The 19,772-nt window shown below is 46.9% G+C and overlaps 1 protein-coding gene across 1 annotated transcript in view; it reads left to right on the top strand.

The window, feature by feature from the left end:
- LOC103800983 (insulin receptor-like) overlaps positions 1-19,772 on the top strand; it is a gene marked incomplete at its 3' end in the record, with an annotated part of 39,204 nt that overhangs the window by 6,229 nt on the left and 13,203 nt on the right. The window contains 1 exon segment of the mRNA XM_009073378.1: positions 19,205-19,520. Within this exon segment, the coding sequence (XP_009071626.1) occupies positions 19,205-19,520 (316 nt within the window).

The following is a 19,772-nucleotide window of genomic DNA, read 5'->3' as shown; positions in this document are numbered from 1 at the left end:
TGCAACTGTGAACATCTTCAAGGCAGGTTTGAATAACAAAGTTCAGAGGTGTGTGTGGGAAACGTTTTGTGGTGTTTACTTAGGTAGAAATATTACTTAGCAACAGCTTCCTGTAATTTTTATGTGCTGGGAATTTCTGTCACCATCAGCTTGGTTTTATTACCATTGTATGGGAAAGGGGTCTCGGAACTCTGAACGGACTCAGCCAACCTCAAGGGCAAGATATTTTTAAAGCTTCAAACACAAAGGAAATTTTTCCAGTTGCTACCACATGAAGTGGAAGTGCTCCTTTTATTTGGAGATCTGATAAGAGCTGCCTTTTTTCTTTTTATCTCCTGGCTCTGACAAATGCCAGATGGAAGTTGACACCTGATAATCTCACTGGGGTGTCCCTGCTGACCCTGCCAGGCCACAGCTTTAGTGAGGGCCCCCAGTGCTCCTGGTTGGGGCTGCAGTGACACTCCCCAACTAATTCACTTGAGTTTATTAAGAGTAGTTATGAGATTTGTGGCACTTGAGGTGTGATATAGCCCAGAACTGGGGGACAGGGGTGGTAACAATCTCTCCCTGCAAATGGCCATTTAAGAATATGCTACTTTAAAAGCACCAAACAGAACTTGGGGCTGTGAGGAAGCATCTAGAGAAGCTTTTCTCCACCAGCCTGGGGTGATGCAAGACTGTAGGATTTCAATACTTAGAGTTTCTATATGCTGAGAAGTCCCCACACATGGAGTCTCACCACGCTGATGTTTCTTTGGCTTCTTCACTGCTTCACTTTTACTTCCATGAGATTTTCTCCCCCCACCCCAATTCCCAACCAGCACTTCCAACCAAAGCCACTCTCTGATCCATTTTGTCTTCAGAGCATTGGAACAAGAACTAATTCCTACCTCATTCACCAATTAATATAGGAAATACAGAGAATTCTCCCCAAAGTTAAGGTGTCTTAATTTCTATACAGAGATCTTGTCAAGGCAAAGCTTTTTGGTAAGTTATAAAGGAGAGCGAGGTGCGTTGTGAAAACTGGAAATGTTTTCCTCTTGTTTGGTCTGAGTTGCTATTTTAATTCCTCCACCCTTAGCCCTTGCCCCAAACCACTTGTTATTTAAGTCAGCCCTTGAGGAGGCTGAGAGGAATTCTCAGCTCCACGTGCAGAGGTTCAGCACTGACGTTACTCGAGATGTTTTTAAACCTCCGTTCCATCCTCGGCGCTGACGTTGCTGCTCGTGAGTTCCAAGCGTGGCCTGCCAAGGGTGCTTCAGGTGCAACACTTATTTTCCCACTTCAGGAACAGTTCCAGGTTACTTTATTTGCTCAAACAAGGGAACCTGCATTAGCCCTTGTTAGATGAAATGCAGGAGCCTGAGCAGCTTGGCAGATGCGTCGGTCGGAGGATGCTCTTGTCTGGGCACAGCGTGGGAGTGGGAAGGCACAGGATGTAAAATAAAGATAAAATAATAATACTGAGAACAGAGTTAATGTGTGTTGGTAATGCATGAATGAGAGAGCAGGAAATGGTTCACCTGGCGTGATGTGTTTGCTCAGGGAGGAGGAGATGTGTTCCATTCAGAGCAGATCCTGCTGGATGTTTAGGCTGCTTTGGTGCCATAAGTGAGGATAAGGAATTGCCACTTAGACATCCTGTATGTTTTCCTCCCTTCACCCTTCCTTGATGAAGGCAGAACGATGATTCTGTACCTAAAATCTTAAAACTTGCAGTGAGTTGTAAAAGTGTTGTAAACCAAATGCAATTCTAATGTCCCTTCGTGGATTTGGGCAGATAGAACAAGTTAAGCTGTGTGATGGTTCAGTATTCTTTCATCTTACATGGAAGGAGCTGGAAATCTTTGTTGTCCAAGGCTGTGAAGGAATTGTGAACTGTTGGCTCCATACAAAGAAGTGTATTCAGAGTGTGTGAACAAACCAACCGAAATATGTCACTTGGCAAAGCTCTCTGAAACATCTCTGTCAGGAATTGGATTTGACAGGAGTTGCCTCTGTAAATAAATTTTGTGCTTAAAAAAACCCCCAAAACCCTAACAAAACCCCAAAACCACAAATCAAAACACACAAAAAAAAGGTCAAACCACCCCAGGTATGACCAGCACAAAGATTGTTTCGAACTGAAAGGTTGAGGATTTCAGGACCTTCTGATTAATTACAGAGCTGGGGAATAACCAGCCGTGTCCTGGAGGAAGCAGCACTCACCCTCCTCTCAGCTTGTAACAATAGCTGGGTACAAGTTCAATGATCATGCTTCCCAATTATATCCTATAATTGTCTGCCTGTTCCCATCGGAGGGATGTCAATGAACTTGCTGGGATGTTTATGCTGCTTAATTAGGGCTGTTGGTAGGTGGGAAAGAGAAAACGTTGGGCCAGGGGAAGTTGTGGGACTCCTGACTGGGATTGCTTGGCTGAGCTGCTTGGGTTCTAAGTGCTGTGGTTATTCCAGTTGCTGCTTTGATCCTAAGTTTTCGTCTGGCATTGCATAAGAGCGTGGAGATCCTGGGTTACAGCTGTGTGCCTTCATCTTTATCTCCAGGTTTAGGTGAGGGCACTGGGGGCACCGTGCTGGCCGCGCTGACGTCGCTGCAGAGTCGTCAGTGTGGCTTTTATTTTGGCTTGTGACATGTAAAACAAACAGAGAATTAACTTTGGCTCCATGTAGTGCTTCAGAGTTGGCTGAGTGGGTCTAATGGTTTCATGTGAGGAGCCTTGGGAATCTCTGTTCCAACGAACTGCAAAAACAGGGCAGGCCACTCAACACCTGTTCGTGTCCAGGAGGTTTTATAATTGGCATTTCCTTCTTCCTTCTTCAAAATAGGGTCAGAATTGCTGCTGAGAAGGACATTCTCTCTGGGACCAGGGACAGGACCCAAAGGAACGGCATGGAGCTGTGTCAGGGGGTTTGGGATGGGTATCAAGACAAAGTTCTTCTTCCAGAGGGTGTTGGGGCACTGGAACAGGGTTAGGTTGGATATCAGGAGAAGGTTCTTCCCCCAGAGGTGTTTGGGCACTGAACAGCTCCCCAGGGCAGTGGTCACAGCCCCAAGGCTGACAGAGCTCCAGGAGTGTTTGCCCAATGCTCTCAGGGTGCATTGTTGGGGTGTCTGTGCAGGGACAGGAGTTGGATTTGATCCTTGTGGGTCCCTCTCAACTCAGGATATTCCATGATTCTATGACACAGGCAGAGCAAGAGGATGCTCTGTACTAACAAGGAGCTTCTGTACCCTCAGTGGGAGTTCCTTAATTTGAGATTTTACTTTCCTAGTTCCCTGGGCCTAGTTGCCCCTCCTGAGCACCTTCAAGGGTTGAAGGCTCTGAGGAAGAAGATGTTTTGAAGGAAATCCCACCAAAGAAATGTAAAGAAAGTCCAGTCAGAATAGCATTCAGAAGAATGCTGGGATTACTATTCTTCTACATGTTTTTTGGGAACTCGGGGTGTGTGCAGTTTCACTGGCATCACTTTGGTGCACTCTGGAAAAATAAATGTGATTTTAATCTGCTGTATCAGGTTGGAAGTGCCATTTTTCAGGGATCTCAAGAAATACTGCTCCACTGGAATTGTAACTCAGGCAGTTTGAGCTTCTCAGACATCACTGGCAGGTGCTGGACAGGTGAGCTGCCAGGAGTTGTGACCCTCATTCTTACTCATCATGAGGGTGACAGGTATTTTGCAAGCTTGGTGTGATGAAGACTGGAAAATTCACAAGGTCTTTTTAGCTGGGAAAGAGGAATTTCATTAATCTGCTCATAGGACTATTCCAATCTTCTCAAATCTGTGCAGTTTGAAGGCTCCTGGAGCTGTGCACACCAATCCACTGGTCACTTGGGGCTCCTGCAGAGTTGCTGCTGGTGTGTGGCCACGCTGGAATTTCAGGGCCCTGATGTGATGAGCTGAGCCTGAGCTCAAGTTACAGGACTAGACTGATGGTTTTTAAGTCAGTGCACAGAATTAAGGCAGCTTAGGGAGCAAATTTGTCAGAGATCAGAGGAAATACCTGCAGACTGAGCAGTAATGGCTGTGGTTCTGGCTTTATGGTCCCTCGTGCTCCTCTCAGTTCACTTTGGTCTGACCCATGAGCACAGGATATTACTTAGTGGTTTTTAAAATGTGACTTGTCTGGGGCAGAGGAGGAGGAGGTTAGTCCCAGTGTGTTCACCAAAACAAAACCTGTTGGACTGTAGGAGCATGAGGAAGGGAAGGTTCGTAGGGCAAGGGAGTAGGCACAGCTTGGAGTTGTGCAGCCAACATTTCCAGCACAAGGTTTGGTATTTTCCCTGGGTTTGTAGCTGGGGGAAGGTTAATTCTATTAGCAGCACAGCATTATTGCAGTGCAAGGCCATAACCCCTGTGGGCAGGGGCCACAGGGAAGGAGTGAGGGAGAGGTACAGGGACAGATACACCTTTCCTACCAAGAAGGAGGAGTTGGGTGCTGGGGTGTGATATTCTTGTGTGGCAGTTTGATGACACAAAATGGGGTTGCCTGTTTGCTGGCTGATTTTTCCCCACTGATATGAAGAGACCCAAATCTGATCCTAGGTGTTCCAGGGGTGGATTATTTGGTTGCTGAATTTCCAATAATGGGAGTGAGATGCCATCAGCTTCTGAGTTGATTTTTCTGAAATAGCTGCAGTAACTGAGAACTTACTATGCAACCTGCAGCAAAAAAAAAAAAAAAAAAGTTCCAGCCCTTGCACTGACCTGGGCACCTGGAAATGCCTCATGCAGAGGCTTCAGACAAACTCTGACATCTCAGCAGTGATTTGTGATTGAGAAAGTACATCAAGAATGCTCGAAGGTGGGCTTGAACCCTGCTGCACTCTTCAAGGCATGGTCAGAAAAATCTCAGGAATGATGCAGGAAGCTTCCCCCGTGTGGGGTTTCCCAAGAAAAAGGCAGGTGCAATTCCTTAGACATCATGGAGTGTTTTTCTCTTAGCACTTTCAACTTCATTAAGCACATCTGTGTTACACTATGGCCCTGCAAGGATTCTAACACTTCATGAGCAATGAAAAGATTCATTAAAATGTGAATATCAAGCAAATGTTCCTCTTGTCCCTCCTGCAAAGACAAACCCATTATGTTCTCTGGGTCGTGAAAATATAGAGCCATGATTTAATGAAACAAACAGGATTGTTTTCTCTGGTCTCTGGTCTTTTCTCAATGTCATCTTTCTGAAGTAAGGCTGATCATACTGATATGTTTACACAGCTTCAGCTTGGGTTGAAGGAGTCCAAGAGTTCCCTTTAAGTACCCCTTAAAATCTCCCAAAAGCCAGAGAGGAAATGGAGCTCCTCAGTGTGATGTCTGACTGTCTGAAAGTCTCGCCCAGTGGAGCCTTACCACAGCTTAAAGGAATAAGGCTTTTGTTTTAAAACTGTGCTTGAAGTGAAGCCTTTAAAGCTCCATAAACTGTTCCTCTGTTCATTCAGTTCCATGGGTTTGAGGCTCTGGGAATCTGCAGGCTCTGTTGCTGGCAGAGGGGAAGTGCAGTGTGTGGTACAGTCTTACCTGGAGACTCAAGGGAAAAGCATTTATGTGGAAATTGGTGCTTTATCTGAAACACCTTCTCACCTCATCAGTGTCTCCACAATTATTAAATTAGCAAAATCATGCCCTGTGTAGATTACCTTTTCCTTAGGCTTCTCTTCCACACTCCCATAACCTTATCTGCTTCAATAATTTGGGTGGTGTTTGGCTGCTCTCTCAGTGCTTGGGTATCAAGTTTCTAGTCCACAAAACCAGTCTATTCGAACTAGGTATCTGCATCAAGCGTCAGTTTTTGTTCTGGGAAACAGAAAATGTTCTTCTTTGAGGCTGAACAGTGTGTGAATTCGGTGGGTGTGATAAGAAAAACGTCCCTGTGTTTTGCATGGCTCCATCGGCGAAAGGAGGAGCCGCTGCATGACGGTTCTTGTTGATCAGCACAGGGGAAGAGCCTGTTGTTTTTCCACATGCTCTAATCTGTGATAACAAAAAGAACTCCAGATTGTGTTTTTCAAACACGCTGTAGGTCTCTCGGTGCTCAGATTTGCCAGTGACTCTGGGCTGTAGTAACACAGCCATCCACCCAGAGCCTGGTTTGAAGTGGCACAGGTTCAAATACGCCTTGCTTTGATGCTGGAGGAGGCTGAGCAGGGCTCAGCAATCAGCTCTCAAGTGTTTTGCTTTGTACTGAGTGTTCTGCAGAGGGTCGAGTGCTGGATGTGGACTTGGGTACCACCAGTCTCTTCTTGGCACTGCCATTGGCCTCTTGGGTGGTTCTGGGCTCCTCTATGTGACTGAAATCAACTTCAGACAGGGAATGCAGGGATTGCCTCGAGTCAGAATTTACCTTGAAGATGGGTTTAGACAAACAACCATTAGACATGTCTTAGGGAAAGTATTAGATGTGGCCTTGGACAGGTGGATGGTCTGGGCAGCATCTCCAAAGCTTCTTGGGCTCCCTTCCAGTGGCAGATTGCTTTCAGTACTGAGACTTGAAACCTCTGGAGTTTGCTTAAGAAAAAGACTCTTTGTCCCTGGAGAAACTGATACACCCTCAGGTTTCTTGTGGAGGAGAGTCCCATCTCTTTTTTCTTGCTAGATAATGCTAGTTTGTGTAATTTTTTTCCCCCCAGAGGACTCTATCCACTGCAAGGTGGTTTCCATACATTCCCACGGTCACTGCCCTGCGGAGGGATCAGCAGTTGTTGTGGCTCATGCTGTGGCATCAGTTAGAGCAGCTCTGAAAAGTCCTCAGTGCTCTGCAGTGGACAGTGCTGATGGTAACTGGTGATTAGACTGTATGGTGACTCCTGTGCTGATAAACATCCCTGAGCTGAAGCTCTTTAGCCCCGTGGCACACGCCAGCATGGGCTGTGATGTCAGCAGATCCTGTTCCTCCCCATGCCCAAGCTCAGCTCCAGGGGTGGATAATGAGACTTCTGCTACTCCTGCACTTCCTTGTTATTGAATAAAGTGGCTTCGGTGACAGTCAGTTTTATTTTAAGAGCTTAGCAAGCAGAGGCACAAAATAAACCAGAATTGTCACAATTCTGACCATTGGCTGTTGGAGCTTTTAACTGTTTTGGAAGAAAGATTGAGAATCCAAGATCTTCCCTGAGTTTAGTGTAGCTTTGGATGATTCAGTTCCCCCGTTGTTGGCCTTGTTGAGATGGCACAACTAGTTTGGCATGAAATGCCTTTAGATTACAACTTTCTCTTGCGTAATCTACAAGGAGAAAGAGATTAATGGCCTCCAAGGGTGGCTTGTGCAATGGAGTTAATGGTTTTTGTACACATCTCCAGCTGTTTGGTTTTCCTCAGGGTTGTATTTTTGTGCTTTTTGGTGATTTTTATCAATTCTCCTTTGGCACTTGGGTTAGAGCAGCAGAGGAATGGAGCACAACACATCCTATAGATCAAAAACTCTAGGGATCAGTGTGTTTGTCAGGAGAAGCTGTTAAGCAGATGGATATCTGGAGAGAGCTGAGCTGGAGAGTTTGTGCAGTGCCACATATTCATATGCAGTGAATCAGTTGGAAATGGGCATTGCTGGTATGCTGAGGATGAGAGGGCGAGTAGTAAATAAAAATACATTGCACATTGCTTGGCTCTGGGGCTGCAGGCAAACAGGATCTATTTCAGTACTGCTAAGGAAATTCTTCTGCCTAGAAATAAACTGTGGCAAGCGTGTGCACAGCTTTGGGCAAACAGGGGAGGGTGGACAAATTAATGGGCATGATGAGCTGAGGAGGCCAAAACGACTCGAGTAGTTGAGAGATTATTGTGTGGGTGCATATAATTGATGCATTCGATACCAATGTGCCTGGTAATGAGATACTGCATCCATTTCTCCTTTCACAGTTCAAATATTATTTTGGAAAACATTATTGGAGGTTTAAGGAAAACCATAACATCTAGTAGAAGGCCCAACCCTGGCAGTGTTCAAAGCCAAGTTAGATGAAGCCTTGAGCAACCTGGTCTGGTGTGAGGAGGTGTCCCTGCCCAGGGCAGGGAGGGGTGAGACTAGGTGATCTCTAAGGTCTGTTCCAACCCCTAAAATTCTGTATTTCTATGACTGAAGACATGCTGTACAGTATTGAGTTTGGCTGTATCTAGGGGGGAAATCAAGCTGCTAGCCAGTGTACGCCTTAGCCCTCCAGTGAATCCCTGATGTGCTGGCTGCTCTGATTCCTGCCAGGCTCCTGCTGCCAGCCCAGGCTGTGCTGGGAGTGGGCAGCTGCCCAGCAGCACTTCTTCCAAGGGTGCTGCCTGCTGGGAGAGGCTGCTGGAGCCCTGGAGTCGCCGTGCCCGCGCTGCTGTCTCCGGTGGTCAGCGTCTCCTTGGCACGGAGCAGAGCCCTTTGCCCTCGGAGCGGCTGCAGTGGGACAGAGCCTGGCATTGTGATCAGATTCCCACTGCAGCCATTCCCTGGCCAGCCTGGATTTAGGCAGCTTGCTAATGACCCTGCACTGAAACAGTTTATGCATCCTGGTGATTTATGAGAAAAAAAAATATCTGGTTGGTAGAGCTGGTGAGCTCTGCGTCCCGGGAAAATGCATCCCCCCAGATATTTCTTTGCACAAATGGTCTTTGGGTGATGCTTGAGCTTTCTCTCTCCTCATCCTCCCTGGGAGGTGAGGCAGGAAGGGGGATCTGGAATAAGTTATGTTCCTTCTTCCTCTCTGCTTGTTCTCAGTGTTGTCACCCACAAACAGAAACTCAATTTCAATATTGATGTTTACAATTCATGACTCTGCCATGAAATCTGTCCAGATTAAAATCTTAACCTCTGCCTGACATTTCTGTGTAGATCATTAGTTATCAGCTTAATCTTCTTGTGGTTAATCTTATACTTCCACCCATTTCATTACCTTTCTCAGTTATGGACAGCTCCATTTTCCTATTTGCTGTAAACTGTGTGTTCTTTTGGGGGTATTTCATTATTCTGTGTGTCCAGGTTACATTTTACACATCCTTTCACATAACATATCTAAAATTCCATCGTCCTCATCCCCACAGAGCTGCCTGTGTCAGTTTAGCTTTCATTCTTTCATGCCTTGTTTACTACAACATCCTTCCCTGTGGCCTTGAGGAAAGGAATCTTGTCCCTCCCTTATCTGTGCAGAAAGCAAAGGTTAGACGTTTCGCCTCATGCTTTGATCATATCACTCCTCGTTTTCAGGACAGGGTTTGTAGGTAAAAGTAATAGGTTGTCTTAGACCTATGTCTGGAAAAATGGACCTTGGTCTTAGGCCATGACTGTACATTGAAGCCTTTCTGTGTATGTGCATTTGTCCATTTCTCTGATAGCAGCTCCTAATCGTGAAGTATCGTGAGTTGGAAGGGACCCACAAGGATCATCAAGTCCAGCTCCTGCACAGGACATCCCAGCAATCCCACCATGTGGCTGAAAGTATTGTCTAAATGCTCCTGGAGCTCTGTCAGGCTTGGGGCTGTCACCACTGCCCTGGGGGGCTGTTCAGTGTCCAAACACCTCCGGGGGAAGAACCTTGTCCTGATAGCCAACCTAACCCTGTTCCAGTGCCCAGACACCTCTGGGGGAAGAACCTTGTCCTGATAGCCAACCTAACCCTGTTCCAGTGCCCAGACACCTCTGGGGGAAGAACCTTGTCCTGATAGCCAACCTAACCCTGTTCCAGTGCCCAGACACCTCTGGGGGAAGAACCTTTGCATAATACCCAATCTAACCCTCCCCTGACACAGCTTCATGCCATTTCCTCAGCATATCTTCCCTGAACTTCTCTTTTATGCCTTGTCCTGATTCAGCATCTCCTCTCACTGAGCACTAAGCTGCTGACTTGTTATTCTCTATCCATGCTGTCCATCTCTATGAAGGAAGTTGGTGTGATGAGACACTTGCCCTCAGCACTCAGGAAAGTGATTCACATCCTGCTGGTTCAGAGAGAGGAGCTCTGGATTCAAAGTAGAGACTTTACATTCAATTACACTTGGTTTTAGGATATCCATGGCTGCCTGGACCACTTCCCTGTGATTTGGGTCCTCTGGAATCGCAGTGAGTGAGCAGGTTTGGCAGGAGCAGGTCGAAGTAAACAGGGATGTTTGCAAGATGCTGTACGTTGGAAAGAGTAATATGTAGTTAAATATTAACAGGAAGCTTTCATGAGGCTCCCAGGTGGCGTGTCAGCCGTTGAGTGATAGCACCAAATCCTTGGGTTGTAATAAGGATTGAAAATTAACAAACCATAACAACAAAACAACAACCTCATCGCTGTGAGTAAACTTACGATCAAAGCTGCACAGGAAAAATGCCCCAAATGAATGTTACAGATTCTGAGCTTGGTCTAAATGACTAATTGTTTCCTCTGATGTACAGAATCAAGTACAATATGTGATGGCTGATGGACAAACCTCTTTAAAATTAACTCCTCCTTACCAACCTCCATGTTCCCCCCCCAGTCAAGTGCTCCGAGTGTCTCTGCCCCTTTCGTAGGGAGACAGTTTTCACTTAGTGGCTCTTTTGCAAATCCCTGTCAGAGGGAGTGAAGCTCAGAATCTTCTGGCCTTGAAGCCCTCAGGTACCCAAGGGGCAGGAGTTGATGTGGTGGCTTCTTAGTCTGCTGCAATGATCAGCCATCCAAGGCACTGACAGCACCGAAGCCTGGAGTTTGTATCGATTTGCACGGAGTGTTATCCACAGGGATAACTGTCTGAGGACTCCAGGTTTTGCCTGAAGGTTTAGTGTCAATTTTGGGGCTTGCACATTAAAGGAAAACAAGCCAGCAGGCAGAGGTGGGTGGTTATTTCCAATCCCTTACGCCGTGCTAAGCTCCCGTGTCATTTTGAACACAAAGTACAAGGAGCAGACTTGATCTGCTTGCCAGAGAATGGCACAACAGCACTGTTGTAGACACTGGGTAAAGTATTTACAACTTCTCGTCGCTATCCTGGTGTGCACTTTGTGACACTTGTCCTGCCTTTAACAGTGCTGCTGTGTTTCCAAATCAAACTCCATGTTTTGGTAGGTTGAGCTTGATGGCCAACAGCTTAGCCTGATTTCTGCAAGTTGTTTGTACCTGCCTGGGGAATCAGCTTGATTGAAGGGTGCCAGGAGAATGAAAACAGGCCTAGTCTTGAGGTTTAGTTTCTTTGTTAATTCTGGTTTTTTCAGCTTTGCTCTGGAAGTTCAGTTCACCAGGGGTTTGCAGCAGTGGTGTAAACACCACGTGTGCTGCTTAAAACTCACGGGAGGAAAACGTTTCTTTGATCTTTTTCTGGCTGAGCAATGTTAGAGATACCTGAGTGGGAGACATCCAGTTCTCTGTGTAAATAGTTGGGGTGACAGAGGAGAGAAGGAGAGAAACAGAAAGGTCTAGAAGATTTGTGAAGTGAGAGCCTGTCCTTGAAGGTTCACTGAAAGAACGTGAGGACTTCTATACTTGAGGTTTGTACCGCAAGAAATTCTGTCCCCAAAATGAAGAGATGATAGTTGGGTTGTCTTACTAACTCCAACCACCAGACCTGAACTTACAAAGGGCTTTGTACACGTGGGCACAGGTACTGCGTTGTGTCCTTGGTGTGGAGCTGGAGAAAATCATTTGCAAAGGTTGTCACTTCTGGAGAAGGTGAAGAGCAAGTGACCAAAGGCACTGTGGATCCACCATGGTTGGTGGTTTCCTCCAGGCTTCACCATATTGAGATGACTTACATATTTAGAATATTGTTTTAATAAAAGTGTATGTGCAGATGTGTGTGTGCAGATATGTGAGCTCCTCTTAGTACGTTTTCCATATTCCTTGGCTTCGTTCACATAGGAGTAAATATGTCATTCCAGAGAAATACTCCACCACCAGGTGTAGCACAGAAGATAAGAAATTACTCCCCAGTGTAAACAGCAGAAGGTTGGCATGGAGGGGACTGTGCTTCTGGGGACATCTCCCTTTATCTGCCCCTTTCCTCTGTAAACAACTGAGCTCAACCTTTCCCCCTATCTCCATTCAACAACTTCTTCCACAGACCTCCACGTCCTCCACTATCATGACTGGACGAGGTGGCACACGACTCCAAACCCTTTTATCTTGTCAAACCCCACATTTGCTGATCCTCACAGGTCCACACGACAGGACCAACATCCCCCTTGGCTTTAGCTGTGGTGGCTGTTCCTGGCTGGGAGGACGCCCCGCGGGAAGCAGCCGAACGCCGGCTTGGAATATTTGAGACATTCCGTGTAGCTCCAGTTGAGCACGTAACTTGTGAAAGGGTTGGGAGGAGAAGCAATTTTTTTTTCCTTATCCTTACTGATAGATGAGATAAGAGTTGTAATGTTGTCTTGAGAAATGTCAATGGGAAGAGTTTCCTTTACGTTGTAGTGAGTGTGTTGTTTTTGGAAGTCACTGTCCATGGGAAGGGAGGCACCTGCACTTAATTTATCTGTTCCTGTGTAAATACAGACCTCCTAACGTTCCCATCTCACAGTTCAGTGGGGTCGTGCCATTATGTACTGTAATATTTTATAAATAACACTTTATTTTAGTGCTGATTGTAAAACCTTGAATTTATTTGGCACTTGCTCCTTCCCGAGTTGGTGCTGAGAACTGCAACCCTGTGTGTGGGTCACAAGAGTCTGAGTCCATGGCCTTCAGGGAGGGTTGTTCCTTGCTTGTCTTTGGTGCTGGGGAAGAGGGAGGGCTAAATGTCGTTAGAGCAGCTGAGTGCTGTCGATAAGTGACATCAAATTTACTTGAGCATCTTGTGATGTTTCCTGAATTTGCTCGCTCGCTGCAGCCAGCGTCAGGCGTTGCCAGGAGGATTGTGTTAGAAACCTATTAACTTCTTATTTTTGGTTCTGTTCTAGTTTCTCCATTTGTTTTGTCGGTTCAGGAAGGGCTGGGAGAGCTGCTGGTGTTAGTCACCAAGGCAATCAAAAGGCCTTGTGCTTTTTACAGCCCACTGGACCTCTCCAACCCTGTTCCTTCCAGACTATGTTCCTGCTGCCACGATGCCCTGGGAGCTGTGTGCCCTGTGCAGCCCAGGAGTGCTGCTGGTGGGGCTTGGGCTTTGGGTTTTTCCTTCTCTGGTCGCTGTGACATGAAGGAATAATGGAAGAAATATTCAAATATTCCAGTGCAGTGGGGTTGGCCCCACACTGGTTTGATGCAGCCTGTCCACCCACTCTGCTGTGGGTTTTAGATTTACATCCAGTCTTCACCAGACACAATTTTAGTTCATTTGTTAGCTCTTTTCAGCCTTATCACACATTAATGCACTGGGATTAGACATCATCTTGACATGTTCTGATCAAATGAGTGCTCACAAGAAAATAGATGGTCATGAGTTTAAAATTTAGGGGTAAAAATGATGTTTGTAGAACTCTGTAAGAAACACTTAGCGACTTGGGGAATTTGGAGTCTTTTTGACAGGAAGAGAATGAGTTAATCTTGAGCAGAAGTGATCAAGTAAAAAATACTACGTACGAGTACCACGTACTATGTATCTATACTGTGTAATCCTATGTACAAAAGGATCTAATACACAATTTCCTAAGGAGGTAAGATCCATATGGATTTCCATCGATGCCGCTCAGCACTTGCAGCAGTTCAGGAAACAAGCCCAAGCTCTGTAGTGCTAAATTAAGATCACATGTTTGCAACACACTCCGAGGAGTTACTGCCGGGGGCGATTAGTCCTTGGGTTTCCTTTTTTTTTTTTTCCCCTTGTTGGCTTTGTTTTTGTTTAGAACCACAAGAACCCATTGCTACGGAGGTCATTATCCTGACCATACAGTTAGGAAATGAAATTACAGCTCCCACTGCAACTGTTACTCAAGTCAGAGTCTCTGTGTGTGTGTGCGTGAGGCTGTTTGTGGGTAAATTTATATGTCAGATGTCGCAGCCATTTACAGTAGGAGCAGAAAAGCCACGGGGACGTGCAGAGCTCTGCGATCCTGTTTCTGAGGGACTCTGGCTTTGAATTCTACGCGTGTGCACGTCATCCACCGTTCCACTAACCCCAACGCTGGCACCGCGGCCAAAACGAGCCGTTTTCAGCTGTGGCAACGCTCGGTTCGTGTTGGCTCCTTCCTCCCTTCTCCTGGTTATAAATACACCTCCCTGCTCACACGCTCAGCAGCAGCAAAACCCATGGCAGCTCTTCCACTGCACCCAACTGCATCAGGCTGACGCGCTGCGCTGCGCGGTGGGCAGCGCGGGCGAGGAGAAGCTCCTTTGGGAGCTGGCAGGGGTTAAGGCTGTTTGCCTTGTGCAGATAGCGGTTGGATGCCTCCCTGTGCAGGCAGCAAATGCATTGGCTGAGGTTGAGGGCGGTTCTCCTGCCACAGTTGTTTTCTGTCCTGGACTTTGTTGGATCTGGAGCCTCCTAATTGCCATGTCTGTAATCAAAATACAGTTTGTGTAGCACAGCAAAGAGGAGCTGAGGGAATGAGTTGAGGTTGCTCCTTGCTGCTGGTTGGTCCCATGGCCAAGAGTGGCTGGCACAGGACACAGTCGGTGGCATCAACCGGCCCAGAGGACTCGTGGTGGCCTGGGCTGCCTCCCCTGACCCCCACAGGGCTTGGTACTGCATCCCAGGAACATCATGCTGATCCACAATGAATCAGGCCCAAACCCATGTGGGAACCTGTGTCCCTGGACAGTGCATGTGCAGCATCCTGAGTTCATCCATGTGGGTTAGAATTTGTCCTTAACGACTTGTGTTCCTCTTATCACACCTCAGGCACCATCTGTGTGAGTCCCTGGTTCAGCTCTCCTAGGGTGTTGCTGTTTAAACCCACCCAGAGGCAGAAGAAACCCAAAGGAACAGCTAAACTTACCCTGAGTGATTTTTTTTCCCCCTTTTTTCAGACCATTCACTGTTTTGGTAACAGAAAACAAGACCTAACGCAAACGTTTTAATCTCACTTCAGTATTCAAACTGTTTAATAGCTGAGCAGCTTAATGCTTAATTGACTTGCCTGTTTAATATGGATCTCCTGGTTACCTGTGTTGGCTCAGGAATATGTTTACAGTCTCAGTGTGTTTTGTTTGCACCTGAAGCACAGGGAAGTGGTGAAACATGGGAGCAATGCACAGAGGTAGAAATTCCTTTGCGCTGACTCCGCTGCCTTCTGTCCCCCCCAGCTGGGCCTCAGCAGCATGAAGAAATGTCCGTTTGAATCTCTAATCAGAAAGGTTTGGAAAATGCATTGTTTCCTCAGTCTTGGGAGCCACGTTAGGAGCGAGTTAAATATTTATTCACCCCTGGAACAACAGGTTCGAACCTCTCGTGTTGGCTCTGTTGCTCCCCCAGCCAGGGCAGGTTGGGTAAGCCTCAGGGCTGAGTCTCAGCTTTGGGACAGGGATTTTAAGTGTCCTGTTTTGTAAAGATCTGATGATGAGCTGTTGTGGCTGTGCTCTGCAGCTTTGCTCTGCTGCTGGTGCTGGAGTCCTTGTTCCTGCAGCAGATTTTGTGCTGTGGTGTGGTGACTCCTGCCCCTACCCTAGAATAGCTATTCCCTTGTCCTCACTCGAATTTGTGAAGTTTCCTCTTGGCTTTCTGTGAACACTGAAGAGAGTTGATTTTTCCCCAAGCCAAGAGAAAGACACTGCATTGCCCAAAAGTCTCCTGCAGCATTCACCAGAGGCTGGGGCAGTGTGAGTGCCATGGGAGCATACCCTGTGCCTCCTCACTCTGTACCAGACCATGCTGCAGCTCTCAAAAGTGTCATCTTAGAATCACAGAATATCCTGAGTGGGAAAGGGCCCACAGGGATCATCAGTCCCTGCACAGGACACCCCAACAATCCCACCCTGTGCCTGAGAGCATTGGCCAAACACTCTTTGAGCTCTGGCAGGGTTGGGGCTATGACCACTGCAATGAGGAGCCAATCTTACTGCAAAGAGGCAAATCTACATGGGCCAGTGATGATCATTGGAGTCTGCAAACCTCAGGGATGAAGTGCACTTGGTCAGCACAAACCTATTGTGTTGTCCTGCAGTGAAAGTGCAACATGGCAGCAAAAATCTCAAATAAAAACCCCATCTGACCCATCCAAGTCACATAACCTGTAGTAACAGGGATAAAATATGCAGTGAAGATACTCTGGAGAGGTTTTGCAGAACTTGAGGTGCTCCCTCACACACAGCCTTCAATAATGTCCCAACGACATCTGTTCAGGATTGTGTGTAATGAGGATTTACACACAATAGTGATTGACAATTTCTGGTCTTGAGTGCTTAATGGAAAAAAAAAAAAGAAAAAGCTGTTGCCTTGGGTGCTTTGCTTTCTTTGAGCTGTCTTTGAGACATCAAAAGCTCATGGTACAGGAAAAAGAGAAACGTTAAGAACGGTTTAAAAATAGTTTAATTGTATCTTCTGAAAACCTTTGGAGTGGAGACTTGAAGCAGTTTCTGCCCTGTGAATATTTGCAGCTGAGTTCAAAATGTGTAAATAAGCACTGAGGGCTTTGAAGATTAGTTTCCATAACAAATTAAATAAAAATACTGTGTGGCAGAATGTTAAGTAGGTGCCATGTGTCACTGGGTGCTTTGCATGGGGCTGGCTTTTCCCAATTCCCTGTCTGCTCCGCTGCCTCCTTGGGAAACAAGTGTTGTCTTATGAATATTGGAAACTTTGTTGTTCTTAAGCAGGAAAGAGACCCAGGAAAATACCCTTCTGGAGGGAGCATTGGTGAGGAACACAGCACTAGCCCTGCAGCTCCCACAAATCAGTCCTGCCTGTGCTGCTGGAGCAGTTTGGTTCCCAGCTGGATGCTGATCCTACTCCAGGGAGGTACCAGCTAGTGTAGGAGTCCCTGCAGGACTCCTGTGTCCGTGGGAGAAATAGCCCAGGCTTTTCCCTCCCTTGAGATTTTAGACTGGAATTAGGAAGTTTGATTGTGTTTTGGAGTAAGTGCTGGAATTTTCTGTCGCAAATATTTCTGCAGCCATGACATCTGTTGGAGACTGTGCTCATCTATGACCATATATAAGGTGTGTAACCACTTAAAACATCCTTGTATAACCACTTAAAACATCCATGTATTACCCTGTCTTTAAAACAGCCTTCTCCTTTTGTAATTAGTCTGATTCAAAGTGTCATCTACAAGTTGCTGCTGTTTGGCTGTTGCATTTCAATCAGTTGCTACTGGTGACAGGTTCACAAAATAAGACCTGTTACTAGAAAAAGGCAAAACGTTGGTCAGCATAAAAGAAAATGGGTTTGAAACACACTCCTGTGTTGCTTGTTAATGGATGGATCATGAGGGATGCAAAGAGAAGATACCTGCAGTGAGGGACGTGATGGAAACAGTGAGATATTTGAGATTAAATTGTCCTTGTGATAGAATTTCCACTTCACCCATTTCATATTTCTTCAAAGGGTTTATCAGGCTGGAACAAACCAGAGGTTGCTTGTCTTTACTACCTCATCTACTGCAGCTACTGCTGCTGATTCCAAGAATGGCATTAACAGCTTTAACACACTTAATTCTGCAATCCCTTAACGTGGGGCAGAGGGGGATTTTCTTCCCAGCCACAGCTGGGGATTGGATCATCAAAACACAGGCTGCACTCTGGGCTGTGGATCCCACATGCTGCTCCTTTAGCCGAGCAGAGCTGGACCTTGTTCCACCACTGGTCTGCTCATGTTAGCCAGAAATGAAAGGTAACATCTCCCCCCTGAGCATCAGTGTGTCTGGGACCTCCCCAGGTACAGCCCCTCCTGCTTTGACACCGAGTATTGGGCAGAAAGCTTGGGAAGTTTTGAGCAGCTGGTGTTAATGTAGGATTCATCTCTGGCTCTTCCCTGAGGGCACTCAGCAGGACCTCAGGAGCTGCTCAGATGTGCCCTCAGACACATCCCTGGTTTGGTGAGAACAAAGTGATGTCTTGCTCTGCATCTTGGCCATTCCCAGCTGTAGCCCAAGGGCTGTAGGTCACCACGAGGATCACTCCAGGCCTGTGTCCCTCCTCCAAAGCCTTTCCTCCTGCTGTCGGAGTGGCTGCGTCAAAGCCGTGCTTGGCGCTGGAACTTGCTCTCCAAGTGCTGATTTCAGCTTTGTTCTGTCTTTCCTGACGTGAAGTTCCGTGGCATGTTCTGGATTAAGCAGTTGGATTTAATCGGTTCAGCCTCATTTGAACTGTTAAGGCTGAGTGTGGAGGTGCTGAGGGCTGGAGGAGCAGGACTGACCTTCCCTCCAGAGCTGCTGCTCCCAGTGTTCCTCATGGTGTTTGCTCTGTTCAAAGCCCAAACCACTCATTAAAGGTATTGTGGGGCACTAAGTAATGGGTAATTAAGAAGTAAACCATAAAAACCTCAAGCAATAACACTCGTGGGTGCCTTTCTCTGTGGGCTTGTTGAGAGAGTCACCCAAGAGCCTGTGCTGGTGCCAGGACAGCAAACTTCCTCCAGGAGACTGGTGACAGGTTGATAGACAGATGGGAAGCAAATCCTGGTAAAGCTGAAGGGTTGTGGAAAAGTATTGTTGGACATGTGTTATTTGCAGCATCACTGTGGGAAACTTGAGTTTCTTAAATTGAGGAACTAGAATCTTCTGGCTGAAGCTGGTTACACCCCAGGCTTCATCACTCCTGGGCTTCAGAAATAGCATTGGGAGTCACCAAAGCTCTCCTGGAGCTTCATAGCATCAGACTGAGAGAAGGGGAAAACTCAGTCTTCTTTTTTTTTGAGATGAGCATGAATGAGTGAAAATGTGGGAAACTTGAGTTTCTTAAATTGAGGAACTAGAATCTTCTGGCTGAAGCTGGTTACACCCCAGGCTTCATCACTCCTGGGCTTCAGAAATAGCATTGGGAGTCACCAAAGCTCTCCTGGAGCTTCATAGCATCAGACTGAGAGAAGGGGAAAACTCAGTCTTCTTTTTTTTTGAGATGAGCATGAATGAGTGAAAAAGGCTTAGGGTTAGGGTTAGGGGTTAGGGTTAGGGTTAGGGGTTAAGGGTTAGGGAGGGTTAGGGTTAGGGTTAGGGGTTAGGGGTTAGGGTTAGGGTTAGGATTAGAGTTAGGGTTGTTGTGAGGGTGAATGATAAAGTGCACTAAAAAGTGAAGATGAGGCAGATGCCTCCTGTTTGCCTCTGAGAAAATAGTCTATGGTTACCTCTGAAAAGAAAATCCCCGAGCCAAGCAGGACCAAGTGTGGCAGCTCGTAAGCTCTCCAGGTCACTCATCCCTGGGCTGTCCTGTGACACTCACCTACCTTCTGTCTTTTCTCTTCCCAGTTTGTCCCCCTGCCTGCAAATCCCAGGGCTGCACCTCGGATGGCCAGTGCTGTCACAGCGAGTGTCTCGGGGACTGCACGGAGCCCAACAACCCTGACAAGTGTGTGGCCTGTCGCAACTTCTACCTGGAGGGCAAATGTGTGGACAACTGCCCTCCTGGCTACTATCGCTTCGAGGGCTGGAGGTGTGTGACCTTCAGCTTCTGCCAGGAGCTGCACAACAAGTGCAAGACGGCGCGGGAGTCAGGCTGCCACGTCATCCACAACAACGAGTGCGTGCACGAGTGCCCCTCGGGCTACATCATGAACTCCAGCAAGTAAGTGCAAGGGGCTGCAGGGAACCAAACCACACTCTGGGGCATGGGCTGTTTGCCTCTTGGACAATGAGGTTTGTGTTCTGTGTCGAGACCAAGAAAAGTTTCTGGTGTTGGGAGTGTCTGTGCCAATCACCCGTGCCAATCACCTGGTCTACTTTAATATGATTTACAAACTAATACCTTGCTAATTCAAGGCATTAAATGCAGACAGCTCTACCTGCCACATGCTAGGAATTTATTCTTCCCTTGGCT

This window comes from Acanthisitta chloris, unplaced genomic scaffold (assembly GCF_000695815.1).
Source record: "Acanthisitta chloris isolate BGI_N310 unplaced genomic scaffold, ASM69581v1 scaffold1144, whole genome shotgun sequence".
Lineage (NCBI taxonomy): Eukaryota > Metazoa > Chordata > Aves > Passeriformes > Acanthisittidae > Acanthisitta > Acanthisitta chloris.
The sequence above is the reverse complement of the archived record's forward strand: the minus strand, read 5'-3'. Positions and strand labels throughout refer to the sequence as shown.